A 17,669-nucleotide genomic window follows, 5' to 3' on the forward strand; every position below is an offset into this window, starting at 1 on the left:
AGTCCGAGGAGGTAGCAGCGAGGGGCACGAAGCATGGTGAGTTGTGTTCCACCCACTAGAGAGAGAAGGCAGGACCAGGCGGAGGCGGTAGAAACGAAAGCCTGTTGAGGTGTCCTGTTCCCAACAGGGCACCTGGAGGCTGACCCCCCTCACTGCCTGGCACCTGCAGGAGATTGAGGAAGGGAAGACCCATAGAGCCCCAGCCTACCAGGAAAAGCGAAGAATTCACATCAGTGAACACACTGCCCTTTACAAATAACTACAGGTAACTGCGGAGGAGGCCTTTCCTGACAAAGCAGGTCTGGCCTGTGTGGTAGCTCTGTCCCGGGGAGTCGGGGCCGGCTCTGGTACCTGGGCCGAGAGCACAGGCAGAGTGCGTGAACTGAGAAGGGTGTCGGTAAACCCCATCCCCATGCAAATGCCCCGGCTGCTCTGTATCTCTTCCTTCTTCCGGGCAGGAGTTGGGTCAGGTCTGCGAGCACTGGTGGGTCCAGCACACTAAGGTTCTGTACTCTTAGGGAGAAGACCTGGGTGCTTGGTGGAGCCAGCTTGGTAGGAAATAGTGCCTGCCCCTCATCCTGACGACAGGAGACACTTAAGAACGGCTTGCAAAACATCTGCACTGACTTATCGTGTATGTTCTTCCCTTAGAAAACACCCAGCAGACAGGAGGAAATGGAGACACAGCGAATAAATTCAGATGTTTTATTCTGGAAAGCACATGTGCACAGAGTTTCAACACAGAAAATTAACCTGGGAGTGAATGCCGGAACAGATCGGCTACCGACCATCATGCAGCAAGGTGAGTGACACGGACCCGCTGGCCCTCGGGACCCCACAGTGCCTGCAGGAGGGCGAAAAACCAGGAGGCTGAACCCCTACACACTGCCCAAGAGAACACAACAGAAGTGGCAGGTTCCTAATGACGAGAAAAACTTACAAATAGAATCAAAACTGATTCAAGTCATACAGTGAAAGGACAAAAGGAAAAGGGAAAGAGATCAATATGATCTGAAACAACTGTTTTAATAGTAAGTTGCTGACCTTTTGTTGGACTCCAGTCCAAGATGCCTGAGGACGGGCCAGTGCTTCTGCACAGGGTCACCCCTGGAGGGGAGACAGGCCCTGTCTACGACCCTCTTCTCATCCTGAGGTTCCCCCGCCCTCCCAGTGAGGGACAGCGGAGGACAGGGCCTTGTCTGTCAGTGCCCGGATAGTAACGGGTCCTCTGGACTTGCTGAGGGTCGGTGGACCCAGCCCCCCTGGCATCCTCAGCCTGACTTTGTACGCCTGACTGGGTTTCTGTAAGGTCTGAGATCACCTGCAAGGGGAGAAGGCTGGGTTTTAAAGTGTGTGTGTGTCCTGGCCTCGTGACAGGTCATACTGTCCAGGCATTTTTGGCACTTCCTTTCCTTGTGCCTAACAGAGTCCCTCTTCCCCTGCCAGCAGATGCCAGCCAGTCCCTGTAATTAACACAAGGGTCATTAATATTAGCAACAAGCTGGACCCAACGAACCAGTGAAACTGACTTTTTTCACCTGTCTTCCTTTTATATTACTCTGCCAGTTAATAATCTATTCCTGTAACTCTACTTCCTTGGGATTTTATTAATTCAGTAGCAGCTTCATCTAAAATCTGTTGGTCTTAATGATACTGATGTTTCTAAAGGCCAAGCAAATGGCTCTTTCTCAATCTCATCTCATAAGAGTCTCAAAGTCTCTAAAGAGAAAACTAAATTAACTGATTAGCTATGCATCAGGTAAGCAACTCATCATTAAAAAAACCGGATAGACAAGTCTGATTATTGTGCTTGAAATGTACTAAAAGAAAAAAAAAGTATTAACATATCAAGTTACTATGACGATTATTTTAATAACCTTCAGTAAAAGCCCAAAAATGTTTTCCATTCAAGAATGCCTGGGATTAAAAAAAAAAAAAAACTTGGGATAAAATGTTCTAGGCCAATATATTTCAGACTGCAGGGCTGGTTCTAATTTAGAACTGACTACAGACCTGGAGTTAAGGGAAAGAAGTGCTGACAGTCGCACCCAAGACTGTTAACTGCCCTTTTGCTATATCACTGCTTGGGAGAACTCTCAGAAATCATTAATGACTGTGAGTTAGTAATAAGGCAAAAAGCTGTGGAGAAAAATGGTAATAAGAACACAAGTGATAAGAAAGGGCTGGAAAAGATGTACAACTGTTTTAAAATGAACATGGCTTGGAAGGAAAAAGGGATAAAAGAATTAGATCATCAAAATGTTATAAGAAAAAAAAAATGCATTTGGTTTTCCTGATAAATGGCACATCAGAATCATTTTCCCTCAGATTTCACAGCCAACGTTTTCTTAATGTTGTATACACAAGTTGCCATTTCCTTCCAAGTATGTTAACTGCATAAAAATGAAACACCTCCCCATAAAACACCCGGGAAAGAAAAATCCACTCCCTCCTCAAAGAAAACAAGAAACCCTTTCATGACTACTAGACCGAACCATCACCTTCTCCTTTCCATACTGTCATTTGCATTTCAGAAAAGAGAACAGCTTGTTTTTACTTAGCCATTTGTACTTCATTTTTGAAGCCCTTTGGAGCGAGGAAGCTGTTTCAACTTTTGTAACAGAAGTTAAGGGACAACAGAGAAGATAAAGGACAGTGGGACACTCTGAGCCAACTCAACTCAAACAAGACCAAGCGCCTCGCTGTCCACGTGGAAAATGAAACTTTGATCTTTACCAAGTAAGTGACTTTTAAATATTTAACTTTTTACTTAAGATAAAAGCACAAATCTCTCCTAACTAGAGTAGTATTAAAATGTGACTATTTTTTCTTCAAAGGGGAAAAGGGGGGGGGAAACTTAGAAAGGTATGTTTCCTTGCAAGCAAAACAGAGAAAAAGGTATTGTTGTTGTTACTATAATTATTAAGCCACAGACACACAAAATCCACAAACTGGATTGGGGTGGCTTTGGAAATGCAGTATCATATCAAAGGTGCAGACTGTTTTGAACATTCTGTACAGATCGGGCTGAACAAGAACCAAAGCAAACCTCCCCCCACAGCAGTGACACGCCTCAGGCCCCAGGAAAGACAGCATGGCCTGCTCCGGCAGCGAGGTGGCGAATCCTCTCGGGCGCCGCGTGGGTCATCCCACCGAATCCGCAGGTGAGGCTGAAAGGTTCTGGTGGCACCCAGTGCGAAGCACGTGCATCACTGGACCAATTTCTGAACGGACTTTTATAAATATATACAAATCAGTTACAGGCACTTGAAATGTCTTTGGCTGGAATAACCCAACATTGCAAGATAATGTATTCACAGAGTGTCCAGGCCCAGGCTGGCTTCGGCAGGCGATGATTATGGTTCTTTCTCTCGGAAAACGGCAGCTGTGGGCTTAGGCGTCTGCCAGAGCCACCTAGGAGAGAGCACGGCGGCCAACCGGTCATGCAGCAAAGTCCAGGTAACTCGGCCCCACCAGCTCTCCTACTGGGGGCCCTGGGCCCAGCCCCAAACCCAGGGAGCCACACGCACGCATCTGCCAGGCAGGGGAACGATTAAAGCACCAAAAAGATCAAGCTCATCTAGGAGGTAATGAATAGAAATCAGCTGATCTCATGAAGCGCCGTGCTGAGATGGGGCCAAGTGTCAGCACTCTGGGAAGTGACTAGCACGCTGACCCAAGGGGAAGGGAGGCAGCCCTCAGGGTTAGCTGTTCTCCAGTGGGGAGCTTTTTTTAATACATAATTTTTTAAAGTAGTTTTTTTTTTTTAATATTTTATTTGGCTGGACCAGGGCTCAGTGGCAGCATATGGGATCTAGTTCCCTGATCGAACTTAGACCCCCTGCACTGGGAGTGCAGTCTTAGCCACTGGACCACCAGGGAAGTCCCTAATACATAATTTGTTAATGCTCTAATTTTCATTTCACTTGTTTTGTGTTTCGGCCACACAGTGTAGCATGTGGGACCTTAATTTCCTGACCAGGACACTGGAAGGACCGAGTCCCACCTGCTGGACCCAGGGAAGTCCTTCTGGTGGGGACGTGAGAACGGTTTTTTCCCACCAAAGACTGGGTATATGGTTGAAAATGCAACATCGTATTACAGGCTGAGAAGCAATGGCTGCTGATAGGAACTCATTTCCCTGGAGAAAAGGAATCGGCCACAGTAAATGGAAACAGGACTACCTGGGACTTGACCCAGGGACCTCCAGGGCAGTCCTGGGCCGACCCCACCCCCTGCTCACCTTCTCGGCACAGAATTCGGGGTTGCTCTGGCGCAGCTTGCTGGGTCTGCCCTTGATAACCGCGTAGCAAAACATGGTTATCACCATCACGAAGAGGAAGTAGCTGGTGTGCATGAGATGCAGGTTTATCAGCGAGCGGTCATCCTAAACGAGAGCCAGCGAGATGCCCGCGCTGAGTCACCGAGCGCAAGGCTGGCTTCCTGCCATCAGGGGCCCACCTCTAGGCCTGCCTCAGCGTTCCTTCTCACACAGGAACAGAAGGTTCTCCTCCTGTCTCCTCAACGAGGAAAGCCGGAGCTCATGGCGTTCCAGACGCCCACCCCCCCCCCTTCCTAAACGGTACTCGGCTCCAACTCCCTCCGGAGCCTTTAACCCCCGCCCTCCCCTTTCTACCTTCTTGTTCTCATAGCCCTCAAGCTGCACAGCTGACCCCCCAAGTCTGTACTCCTAACTCCTGGCTACTCCTCTGCAGAGAGGCTGCAGCCTTTTCCCCACGTGGACGAGCCCCTGGCTGGAAACACCAGCTGTGACTCAGGCCTTTGATCCCCACAGGCAACCAGCCACCAGGCCCGGGCAGCTGTTGAGATCCCAGCCAGGCCTCCACTCCTGTTCCTTCTCACAGCTCCAGGCCTCAGGCTCCATCTCATTTCATGTATCAGGGGGTAGACCAGTCTTCCTGACACACTGCTTTACAAATTTCCTACAGCCCAAATGCAGGCCGTGCTGGCCTCCTCCGAGGAGATCCAAACACCTCAGTGAGGCCCAAAGGGCCTTCCGAAACCTGGCCCCTGCCCACCGCACAGTCTCAGCTCCACTGCTCGCTCCTGCAGGCCCTGGTGTTCCAACACCCACAACTTGATAAAAGTGAGACATAAGGAAAGACAGGGACCAGGCAAAAAGAAAAGAAATCCACCTGGCATGTACTAACAGAAGAGAAAAACATTTACAAAAATTCAGTGCAGTGTTTTAAAAGTGGGCTCCAGTCTGAGGAGCAAACAAAACTGGCAAATCACCCACTAGCTCAGAGGACAGGGCCTGCCCTATGTCTTCTCTTTGTAAAGTCAAATCCCATCCAGGCATCAGTATCTAGCCAGAGTCCTCTCCTCCTATTTACATCTGCCTCTCTGAATCCCACACTATGTACTGCTCCTACTGCCACTAACCACAGATGCTTCAGCGAGTGGCGTGTGCAGGAGGAAGACTGACCAGCCTCTCCTGAGCCCCTCTGAGTTAGGCACACAGCTGCAGTCAATACATAACTGCTGTTGGACAAAGCGGAAAATGCAGAACAGAAGCAATTACCTTAACCAAAGGGGTGGCGTGTTTCGGCAAGTCTCCAGCTCCCCCTAGCCTGGTCTCCCACCCGGCTAGACATCAAGAATGGCAGGAGCTAAGCTAACCAAGGAAGGAGGTAAGTGGAATCTGCTCTAACAGTTGCTGGACACACAGAGACACACATGATTCTTCTCACTTACGTCTGGAACAATAACTGTAAGCTTGGGGTTTAAAGCATGGTAGACTTTTCCAATGGCCCCCTTGTAACACCAGAAAGGGTTGTAGTCTTGAGCGTATTTTGTGTTGGCATCCCTGGCCGTGGTGAAGATCTTATACCAGAGCGTGGCGTTGCTGTAGGTGTCAGGAACACAGTGCGGCGGCTGTCTGCAGGAGAAGGGGGCGAGACACGGCGCTAAGCAGGGCCACACGTTGGGAAGGAGAAATCGGAGACAGCTGTATTTTCTTGAGATAAGGCCTATTATGTTTTTGGTTCAGTGATTTTTTTTTTTTTTTTTAAATTAATAAACACAACAGAATAAGAACTAGGCATCGACACTTGAGACTTTCGGTGTTAGAATTTTGCTTTCGGAATTCAATCCTAGGTCCTCTCACCAGAAAGGAGTTGCTCTTTTTAAGCCCATTTTCTCAAATAAGCTAAACTCTCAGTAACCACTAGAAGTTTTCCATACAAACTTCTCTATCAGCTGTAACAACCAACAGCAAATAATGCTGAACTTGGCCTACAAACCTCCAAACATCTAAAACAGATTAATCTCAGGATAATTATTTGAAAAGGACTCACCCTAAGATCCTTAATAGGCTCCACCTTGTGTATTTCATGTATTTAGAGAGCATTACCTCCTTTACAGAGAAAGCAGGGGCCAGAACAGCCTTAAAGGCAAAGTGGTTAACACTGACATGTGCTCAAAAAAAAAAAAAAAATGAAGCAGAAGTTTCAGCAACAGTAACTGTTTCATGGAAAAGAAAGAAAGTGAAGTCACTCAGTCATGTCTGACTCTTTGCAACCCCATGGACTGTAGCCTGCCAGGCTCCTCCATCCATGGGATTTTCCAGGCAAGAGTACTGGAGTGGGTTGCCATGTCCTTCTCCAGGGGATCTTCCCGACCCAGGGATTGAACCCGGGTCTCCCGCATTGCAAGTAGACTCCTTACCATCTGAGCCACCAGGGAATTATGAAGGTTCAATTTATACCATCAATTTAAAAAATAACTCTTCCTGGATAATGGAAATGAACAAAATACTATTCAGAAGCCTTCATTATGGGTCACTATGGTCACAGGATCAGCTCTTATGCATCTTTCCTGCGGCTTCTTCCACCAACAGGAAAGGAACTCTAAAACCCACAGACACAACCAGATGCTTTTACGACCTTACTGATACACTAACCCTCTGATATTTATATGCAGAAGTTTTACCTCAGAAAAGCAAATTAAACTGAAATAATCCTATAGACAAGTCCCAGGGATGACAATTCTACAAGGTAACGTGATGCCAGCTGTCCTGAGAATTTGCTGCTAAAGCATCCTCATCAAGTTCACGGTAAACAGCTTCTCACATACGTCCATGGGGGTCAGGGAGCACTTACACGGTGACGGGGAACACGCCGGGGTGGGCTGTGAGGGTCATGCAGGCTGTGAACACCACCTGCTCACAATGCCCGTGAAGGGCACAGTCGTCCGAGCTCCAGGATGTGGGTAGGGTGAAGGTAATGTTTATCTCCTCCTGGGCTTCCCTGCCTGGAAAGAGAAATCAGTGTTTTGGCAAATAAGGCAAGAAATCATACATTTATGATTCTCTGGGATTTGACTGAATCCTGAAATCAAACCCACCCAGGAATCCCATCAACCCTGCCTTTGTGGGGTTTCGGGAATAACAGTGGTTGTTCCGAGCCAGACTCTGAGGCCTGTTCACTGGGCAGACCCACGACGTGGCAAACACAGCCGGGCCGCTTTCGGCCGCCGCCTGGAGATGCCATGCCAGGGCCCAGCCATGCCTGAGTGGGAAGGCTGGGGGCCACATAAGTCCTCACCATTGGCACAGCGTATGTATTACTTCACTTAGTGGACCACTATCCCATGAACAAGACCAAAGAAGTGTTCCTGTAACCCTTTCACATATGAGCAGACTGAGGATCAGCAGGTCAGACTTAAGAAAGGTCATGGGACGGGTGAGGATAAAGTGCAAATGAACACCAAGGTATTAAGCATCACAGCAAAAGAAAAAGGCCCACCCACTACATGGAAAACCCAGATGTTGCCCTTACCGCCTTACATGGGAACACCTCTCACCAGGAGCAGCCAGTAGAGGGCTGCCAGGTGCTCCCCAGTTCCTTTAAGGACTTTAAAAGGTTCTTGGTAACCAAAGATGATTCTTCTGAGGTCCAAGTCTCTGGCACAAAACCCCTCCTGATTATTCCAGCTTCCACTACTTCTTCAACCTTCTCCTGATTCACCTACAGTCTGTCATGGGTTTAGTACTAGTCCAAGGGCAGCACTCAATGTTCTACAGGTGTTTAATATTATTTAACAAGCATTTATACAGCATTTGCTGTCTGTCAGGAACTACTCTAAAGTGCTTGATGAATATTAACTTACGTTATGCTTGTCTCTTCCATATCCCAAAATTGCAAAGGGAAGAGACCAGATCTTGGGCTTTTTCTAATTCGTAGCATTTAGCCCAGTGCATTCAAAAAAAAAACTTAAGACTAACAGCAATATCTGCAGTTATGTACTGAAAACTCCAACATGATGAACCAAAATTTAAACAATCTGTGTTTAACAGATTTACAGAGAACAGACTTGTGGTTCCCTCTGCTAATCCCAAACTCCCAATCCTTCCCTCCCCTCTGGCAAACTATTATATAGAATTGATAGACAACAAGGTCCTACTGCAGAGTACAGGGAACTATATTCAATATTCTGTGACAAACCATAATGGAAAAGAATATGATAAAGTGTATATGTATAACTGAGTTACCTTGGTGTACAGCAGAAATTAACACGACATTGTAAATCAACTATACTCAATAAAACTTTAAAAATACAAATAAAAAAATGTGCATTTAAAAATGTTAAGACCATAAATAGGCCTTATAGTTTCTTCCAAGTCTCCCACTCTTATAAGCTTTCATTGAGCACCTACTGCATACGAAGCACTTGAATAAGTGAAGATGTAGTAGAAATGGTGCCTCCGTGATTTTGTTTAGTTCAAACTCAACAAAAGGGAAGACACATACAAAAAACTAAGCAACAGTCTGAGGAGGAAAACTGGACACTCTAATACTCTGTGTTGTAACAGCTGTGGCCAGAGAAAGCCTGGGGGAGCTGGCTAACACTCACATACCCGAGAGTCCAATCTGATGCCCGAGGATGGTGGAGTACAGATGGGTGACGTTGCGTGAGTACCCGCCAAAGGGTTTGAGTGGGTCCAGGGTGAGGGTGATGGCTACTGAGATGTTCACTGGGCCCGCATCCTCCAGGGCCTGTGGGGACTGGGTGGACGTCCTGGCCTGGCTGCTGGTCACTGTGCTTTCCGGAGCTGCGGTGTCATTTGTGAGATGCTTTAACGTTTCATTCTCGGAGACACACAAGTCCAAGTCATTAAACCGCAGGAGAAAAGTATTCCAGTCCTTTGATAAAACGAAAGAGAAGCAAGGGTGAGATGTCTGAAAGTGCTGCCAGCGCAGTGGCACAGTCACAACCCTCAGTGTGGTGTTGCACAACAGCGCAACTGTGCCTCAGAGTCAGTCCTTCAAAATGACAATAGAGTACAGCCCTCAGCTTCCTGCGTTGGCATAATTGTGTGGAATTCCAAACACTCTCACATTCAAAATCTAAAATATGAACTCTTCATTGGCACGACCTATTAAATAAACTGAGATGGAACAACTCAGGAAAATATGTGAAGAAAAAAAGTATGTTATACTTACAGAAAATCATCTAGCCTCAGAAACAAATCTGAAAAGACAGCTTGAACAAAAGTAGTAAAACATTCAAAGTATTAATCTAAACTCATTTAGCAGTTAAAATTAGCTATTTTTATTATTTTATTTTTAATTGGAGGATAATTGCTTTACCATGCTGTGTTGGTTTCTGCCATACAACAGTGTGAATGAGTCATAAGTATACGTATGTCCCCTCCTTCCTATACCTCCCTCTCACACTCCCCACCCCTCTGAGTACAATTAGCTATTTTTTAAAAATTAAGGCTGCCTTAAAATATTTTCTTAAAAGGTCCCTTTTCTAAACCGAACTCTTTCTCTCTTGAGAATATGAACCCGCAGTAAACACCCACCCTGGTGTTAATACTTTCTCCCCCTTGTCATAGACCCTGGGTGCCACTTTAAGACAGAAACAATTTCAAAAGGGAGGAGAAAAGATGTTCTCAAGCTTCTCTTTATATCTGTATTGATGGTTTCAACTATAAACAGTTTTAAAACTGATACCAACATAGTAAAGTACCCACCAGGGTGTTTTTTCATTTGAGCAGAAACCCAAAGATGAACTCACGCTAGAATGGCAACAAATCAACCTAGGCTGTTCCACACAACTCCTTCCTCCCAAGTAACACTATCTACAGAAAGCTGCCAAATGTGAAGACAAACCAAATGACACATCCAATAACTGTAACGTTAATTAAAAATGCTATTCAAGTAATTCCCAAGAGGTCAAGTCTACCTTTACGGCCCCAGTTTATCAGTATTGGGCCTTTAGTAAGAGGGCAACCAGCAATTTCAAATTACACTCTCCCTAACACCTAAAAACTCAGCAGACCATTCAAGAACATTAAGAGCTGAGAATGAATATTCTAGTCTCGCCCCTTTATATTCCAGACATGAGCAAACTGAGGCCCAGAGCAAAGTGGGGACTGTCCAATTCCAGCTGAGGTGAAAGCAGGCAGAATCAGAACTAAGTTTTCTGATTCACAGCCCCAAACTTTTCCTATATATCCGGGCTCCTCAATTGAAAATAAAATCCCTAAATTAAATCATAAAGTTCTGCAGAGCTTGAGTCCATTTTGAATAGCTGGCCAAGGCCAATGTCAGGCCCCATTCTGATTATCAAGGGCTAATTATCCAGGCTACATCTTAACCTTTGGCCTTGGGTGAGCATTCAACATGGACTTGAGCTTGGAGGGAGAGCAATGCCAGGATGCTGCAGAACTTTGGTTGTGACTAGAATGTTCATTTTCAGCCCTAAAGATTCAGGCAGGGTCAGAAAAGGGAGAATTAAGGCAGCCAGTAGGTCTCCTTATAAGATACTCTTTGGAAGGGTTTCATGGGAGAAATAGCTCAAACTTGTTGCTCTGTGTCAGAGAAGGTGGTTCTTCTTGCCAAGATCATCTATAATCCAGAATGGCACAGAGCACAGGAGCAAGCACCATCCCCACGCCACTGAACGGAACTCTGCTCTCCATCACAAGGCGCACACACTGTGACAGTAACGCAGTCCCTACCCCACCCCCATTCCCACCAAGGAACACACCCAAGAAGAAAAAGCACAGGAGAAGGCACTCAAAGATCTACTAAAATGGAAACTAATTTGTCCTAAAGGAAACTTATCCACCAGGAAATTCACCATATCAGTGGTTCAGCATAATGTTAACTTATTAACAGGTATACTGTCATTCACCTCTATTAAATAAGATTATTAACTCTGTATTGTTTTCTGATATGCAAGAATGCGCTTTTTGGGGTGGGGAGGGGGGCTCTGTGCTGCATGGCTTGTGGGATCTTAGTTCTCTGACCAGAGACTGAACCCAGGCCCTTGGCAGTAAAATCACTGAGTCAAACGCTGGACCTCTAGGGAATTTCCAAAAACATATAAAATCTTTATTATGACTGTTCAAAAACTACTCTATACCTAGATTAACAATTAAAGAGCAATGTCCAAATAATTCATTTAAGCTGACTAAAAAATAAATCTATAAGGCAAGTTTGTAGATAACTAAAGTTTTCCTTGATAAGAGAAATATATTTAGAAATAAAATCCTGCTTTCTAATATTTTAGAATTCCTTCTTTCCAATTAAAAAGCTTTCAGTACAGTATTAAACTCCATGACAATATATGGTTTTAAAATAAATTCTTATAGTTTTTTTAAATCGCAATTAGCTAATTTAATGTGAATAGCAAAAAGTTAGTTCTCGAACTTCTTGACACACACACTTTACAAATACACTTTCTAAAATACATGCTTTGTTGCTGAAACAGTCTAACTAAAGCTGGTAGCATTATTTAAATCAATAACTATCTGACCAGGTTATTTCCTACCAAAGTGAGTCACTGCAAGATGGAAGACCAAAAATTATGAATATATATGACTCCTTCTCACTGGGATAAATAAAAGTCACAACCAAAGAAAGGTATGTGGAGAGCCACAAGGTGTTTTCCCATCCTACAAAGGTCCAGCCCATCTGAGAGGAGAACTGAGAATTTACTGTACCTCTGCCATTTCTGGTGACTTGATCTCCTTGATTTTGAAGAAATAGCCCAAGGTCAGGAAAGCTATTGCCATGGCGCTGACACTGATCATAAACACCACCAAGGGCGGCCGGCTGCTGATGTGCAGCTTCAGGTTCTCCAGGGGGTTGATGTTGAACATTATTCTGATCAGCTCCACCTGAAAGGAATTCATCAGAATCACTGACAGACTCACCGAAAGAAAACCTATGACTCACTCGTTTCTTTAATGGGGTTGGGAGGGTGAGGAGGTCACACGTTACTGAACTTGAGAACTATTTGATCATAATCCATTCAAAAAGACTGAAGGGGAAAAAAACCCAAAAACTAAATATTAACTGTCATTATTTCCAAATGGTAGGATTTTGAAAGACAGACATTCTTTTGGTTGGAATTTTCTAATTATTCTTTAAGGAACGTTTGCTACCTCCGCGTTACTTAAGAAATAAGGTAAGTAGGTCAGTGATACGACACAAATACATGCCAACATGTACAAAAATAAGCTGAGGGTGCTCTCATTTCCTACCACTGAAGAGCGGAATTCTATTTATTCAATGTTCCATCCTGTTCACCACCACACTCCCGCCCATTTCAGCACCTGGCAGAGAGTAGGCACTCAACAAATACTGAATTTTATCACTCCCCTGCTTGAATCCCTTCTATGGCATCCCATTGAGCCTTCCTGTCAAGGCTCACAGGATGTCGTGATCCAGAAGCCCCGCCAGCCTCAGTAACTCCATCTCCACCAACATTCCCTCCCCCATTCACTGGGCACTGGCCACACTCATCTTTCTCAGGAGCAGCTCATCAATTTCTATAGGGAAGTCAGCTGAGACTTAGAAAGGGATGACCCTGAACCTGCAGATCAGTCTGGGGAGTACCACCGCTTTAATATTTGTCTTCCAGTCCACAAACCTGGGGTGCCTCTCCGCTGATTTATGTTCTCTTTATTTCAGTATTTTGCAGTTTTCAAAGCACATGTTTGCACTCCTTTTGCTAAACTTATTCCTAAGTATTTTATCCTTGGAATTTTTGAACATATCCTACCTGAAGGCTTTTACCTCTGCCTAGAGTCCTTTCCCCCTTAAATTTCCACATGCTTGCTCTTCTTCAAAAGCAGGTCTCTGCTCAGTAGTCAGCTCCTCAGAGAGCCCCTCCGTGACCACCCTCCACCCCTGATCTCCCAGAACCCTGCCTCAATTCCTTCACGCTGTTCAGTTAAATTTCTACTTGTTTACAGTCTTATTATCATCCCTCTTTCGTGACTCCATGAGAGCAGAGATGCTACCCGTCTTGTTCACTGCTACAGCCCCAGCCCCTGGCCCCAAGAACAGCAGAGGCACATAATAAGCTCTTGCATATATGATCAGGCTACAATACTAAAAACTATTTTTTAAATATGTGCCAGCTTTTAAAGTTGAGAGAGAAAAAGATGCATCAACAGCACCTAAGAACAAAGAGCAACCACTTGCAACAAGCCAGGCTGTGTACCTGGTCTGTTTTCACAAGGCTTTGACTCAACATTCTGTTTTTGAGACATAATCTGTTGCCCCAGTCCACTGGGTTTACCTGCTGTACACGATGCAACTGTATCACAGTTGAGTTGTCTTGGGTTCTTCCCACTGTGTCACTCACAAAGGACACCACAGCAGGCACAAGAGTGGGTCTAACACAAAGAGGTCACCAGTAGGCCCATCTGCAACCTGACTACCTGTCAGACTCTCCGAGGAAGTCGTCCCAGTTTACACTCCTCTCCCCAGCCCCCCACCTGCAAGGAAAGCTCTCGCTCCATTTCCCAACATTCATGCCACCATTTGATATTCTATGTGAAACTGTATCTCACCATTATCTTAAATTACATCTCCTTGAAAAGAAGAGTATGTTTTTACTTCTCTATCAACCATATAGATTCTTCCTAGGTGAACTGCCTGAATCTTTGGCAGTAGGATCATTCACCAGTAGGATGTCTGTCTATGTCTTATTAACATTCAAAAGTTTTTGTTTTTGGATGTTTTAGACACTGGACCTTTTTTCCAGTTTTTTCTAAGCATTATATATAACTACTCCAAGTCTGTGGGTTTTCCTTACATATGGTTTATGGTATTTTTGGCCCCTATGACAGGTTCTTAATTTTTTTTATGGTTTTATTAAGATAAAATTCACACACCATGTAATCCACTCATTTAAAGTATACAATTCAACTCACAGATTGGAAAACCATCACCATAATCAATTTTCAAACATTTTCATCCTTTTCTAAAGAAACCTCATATCCTCAAGCAGTAAACATCTATTTGGGTCCACTTTCTTTTTCAACAGTTTTTTTTAAAATTTTCTCTTAATCGTCTTGTTGGATTGATTCAAAGATAATTTATGCAGCTGCTATTGACAGTATCTCCTAAAAATGATGTTTTCCATTATTATTAGTTTATACAACAGCAACAGACTTTTGTATATTGATCTCAATTCCAGACACTTTGCCAATCTTTCAAATTCGAATTAGACTGTTTGTAGCTTCTCTTGACAGTAACTCCACAAGCAGTAACAGTGTTTCTTTCCAACCCTTGTTTCATCTTTTTTTTCTTTTTCTTACTACTTTGACTAGAACCTTCAGTGAAATGAACAGAAGCAGCAACAATAGGAATCCTTGCCTCATTTCTGACTTTAAAGGAAATGCTTCTAATGCTTCACTAATAAATATGATATATGTTAAAAGATTTCTGAAAGAAATTCCTCATCAGGTTAAGGAAGTACCCTCTATCTCAAGTTTGCAAAGATAATTTCATTATAACTGTTACATTTTAATGAATGCTTTATCTGCAACCTCTGAACAATCAATTTTTCTCCTTTAATCTGTTAACATGAACTATGCTCATTGATTTTTTTTTCACAATGATTTATTTGCATTCCTTGAATAAATTTAATATAATCATGCTTTTAAAACTATATTGCTGACTTATGTTTGCTAAATTTTACTCTGAATTTCCATATAAAAAAATATTAAAAAAAAATTATAAGCCAAAATCATTCTCTCCTTGGCTATATATACTCCCTTACTAGTATAGTTAGGTCATTCTAATATCATAGGATTAACTGACTGTGTTCACTCATCTATTTTCTAGAACAACATATATAAGATATTTGCTTCTTTTTCTGGGAAGACTGATAGGGTGAAAATCACTCAGTGTCCGACTCTTTGCAACCCCATGGATTATACAGCCCTATTCTTTAGGCCAGAATACTGGAGTGGGGAGCCTTTCCCTTCCCCAGGGGATCTTCCCAACCCAGGGATCGAACCCAGGTCTCCCGTCTTGCAGGCAGATTCTTTCCCAGCTGAGCCACAAGGGAAGCCCCAAAGTTTGATAGACCTTGACCAAAAAAACATCTGGACTCAAGTTTTTTTTAGTTTTGTATTTTGATGGGCTGTCTTAACTACTTATTCATGCTTTAAAAATAAGTTGGACTTCCCTGGTGGTCCAGTGGTTGGAATCTGCCTGCCAATGAAGGGCACACAGGTTCGATCTCTGGTCTAGGAAGATTCCACATGCCTTGGGACAACAAAACCCATGTGCCACAACTATTTGAGCCCATGTGCTGCAACTAGTGAAGCCCTCACACCCTAGAGCCCCTGTTCTGAAATGAGAAGCCACCACACCAAGAAGCCCTCGCACCAAAACTAGAGTAGCCTCTGCTCACTGCAATTAGAGAAAGCCCGCTCGTAGCAACAGAGACCCAGCACAGCCAAAAATAAATAAACAATTCTCTAAAAAAATCTACGTCTTCTATTTCTAGTAATTTTGATAAGACATATTATTCTAGGAAACTGCCCATGTTATATTGGTTTTTAACATTTCTGGCACAGTATTATTTTGTGATCTGTCCAATTTTTACTTGTGAAAGTATTAGTCGCTCAGTCATGTCTGATTCTTTATGACCCCATGGACTGCAGCCCGCCAGGCTCCTCTGTCCATGAGATTCTCCAGGCAAGAACACTGGAGTGGGTAGCCATTCCCTTCACCAGTGGATCTTTCTGATCCAGGGATCGAACCCAAGTCTCCTGCAATGCAGGCAGATTCTGTTCTGTCAGAGCCACCAGGGAAGCCAGTATTATCTGGAGATTTGTTCAATTTTTACCTGAAGTCCTGTTCTTTTTCATTACAAATGTTGTGATGTGTTTGTCTTCTTCTCTCTGCGTTTAATCAGTGTTACCAGAGCTGTATTGTATTTGTGTTTTCAAAAAAAGCAGTATTTGGGTTTATAGATTATACCTAGATAATTTCTTTTCTTTTTTAGTAATTTCTAAATTTAAAAAAAAACCTGTTTTTCTGCACTGGACTTCTTTGGGTTAGCTCAGCTTGGTTTTTCTAATCTCTGCAGCTGGAATCTTATCTCAGATTTTTTTATTCTTTTTTTTAGTGGAAGCATTTCAAAATGTAAACTTTCCTCAACATACTCCTCCTTTACCTGCATGACTTTCCCTCACCACTACCATCAATCTAATCCATCAGCAAATCTTGTGGATTTTCTTCCCAAAATGTTATCTCAGATCTGCCTGCTCTGCCCCATCTTCTTAAGATGGCGGAGACTGACCACTGCACCAGTCCTCCGCATGTCCCACAGCCCGAAGACCTCGATAGCCAAGGGCCCACTGACTATCCCTGTACTTCATATATACTCTACAACATGTCCAAAACTGAACCAACCTCCATTCCTGCCCAATCTGACCCTTCCTCCTGTATTACCAACTCAACCTAGAACTTTGGAAAACATCCTAGACTACTGCTGCCCCATACTCAGGCAACTACTAAGAGCTAAAGATTCTATTTCTTCAATATCTCTTACTTCTGACTCTCCTTTTCCACACGCCTCTGACACGCCCCTTAGTTCAGGCTCTCATCATCTTCACTTGCAGCTACTGCTCAGTCTCAACTGGATCTTGCTGCTATGGGTCAAATCATTCATCTTCCTGTCAGTGACTTTTTTCAAATACATTTCATCTTCCTGTCAGTGACATTTTTTCAAATACAAATCTAATCTTGTCACTGCTTAATTATCTCAGAGCGCCAAATGACCTAGGGATAAAGTCCAAGTTCCTTATAATGGCAGTCCACCATAAACTACATCTTGTCTGCTTCTTAATGGTTTGACTAACTGCCTACAATTCCTAGAATGTATTAGACAATACTACAGTTGCAGACCTTTGAGTCCACAGGTCCTCCTGACCGTCATACGCCATTTCTCACTACTTCAACTCCCCTCTTTCAAGTCCCGGCTGAAGGGTTACCTCGTCCTACGAAACATTTCCCACCCCTAGCAGTCCCTCAGGGAGAAGCGACTTTCACCTTTATGTCCCCACTATACACCAAAAATTTCTCACACAGGATGAAATACCTTACTGCAGCTGCCTGTCTACATGTCTACTTTCCAGCCAAGCTGTAAGCGTCTCACAGGTAGATACAACATCTTATTGTCTCTACTTTATCAATATCTAAACACAATAGGTGATTTTAAAATGTAAGTTTATTAAAAGAATCAAATGAATCCAGACTTACACTTAAAAATAAACTAGAAAGTAATTTCAGTAAGATTGCAGAATACAAGGCTAATATACAAAAGCCAATTGCTCTTCTATGTTCCAACAAGGAACAAGTTGAGTTTGAAATTAAAAACCA

The 17,669-nt window shown here is 43.7% G+C and overlaps 1 protein-coding gene across 25 annotated transcripts in view; it reads right to left on the reverse strand.

Moving 5' to 3' along the window:
- Nucleotides 1-691: 691 nt before the first annotated feature.
- Nucleotides 692-17,669, reverse strand: part of TMEM248 (transmembrane protein 248) — a 42,942-nt gene continuing 25,964 nt past the window's right edge. For 14 of the 25 annotated variants that reach the window (XM_081558091.1, XM_081558090.1, XM_081558102.1 and 11 more), the window contains 6 exons: nucleotides 11,981-12,157; nucleotides 8,882-9,167; nucleotides 7,125-7,275; nucleotides 5,719-5,902; nucleotides 4,244-4,387; nucleotides 692-3,414 (listed from right to left, as the gene is read on the reverse strand). In XM_081558091.1, coding sequence (XP_081414217.1) covers nucleotides 3,394-3,414; nucleotides 4,244-4,387; nucleotides 5,719-5,902; nucleotides 7,125-7,275; nucleotides 8,882-9,167; nucleotides 11,981-12,139 — 945 coding nt within the window. In that variant the 5' untranslated portion in view covers nucleotides 12,140-12,157 and the 3' untranslated portion in view covers nucleotides 692-3,393. Of the gene's footprint in view, nucleotides 3,415-4,243; nucleotides 4,388-5,718; nucleotides 5,903-7,124; nucleotides 7,276-8,877; nucleotides 9,168-11,980; nucleotides 12,158-17,669 lie in introns of all 25 variants that reach the window. The other 11 variants (XM_081558108.1, XM_081558105.1, XM_081558115.1 and 8 more) reach the window with 1 other exon arrangement.

This window comes from Giraffa tippelskirchi, chromosome 13, assembly GCF_054371585.1.
Source record: "Giraffa tippelskirchi isolate mGirTip1 chromosome 13, T2T-mGirTip1v1.2.pri, whole genome shotgun sequence".
NCBI lineage: Eukaryota > Metazoa > Chordata > Mammalia > Artiodactyla > Giraffidae > Giraffa > Giraffa tippelskirchi.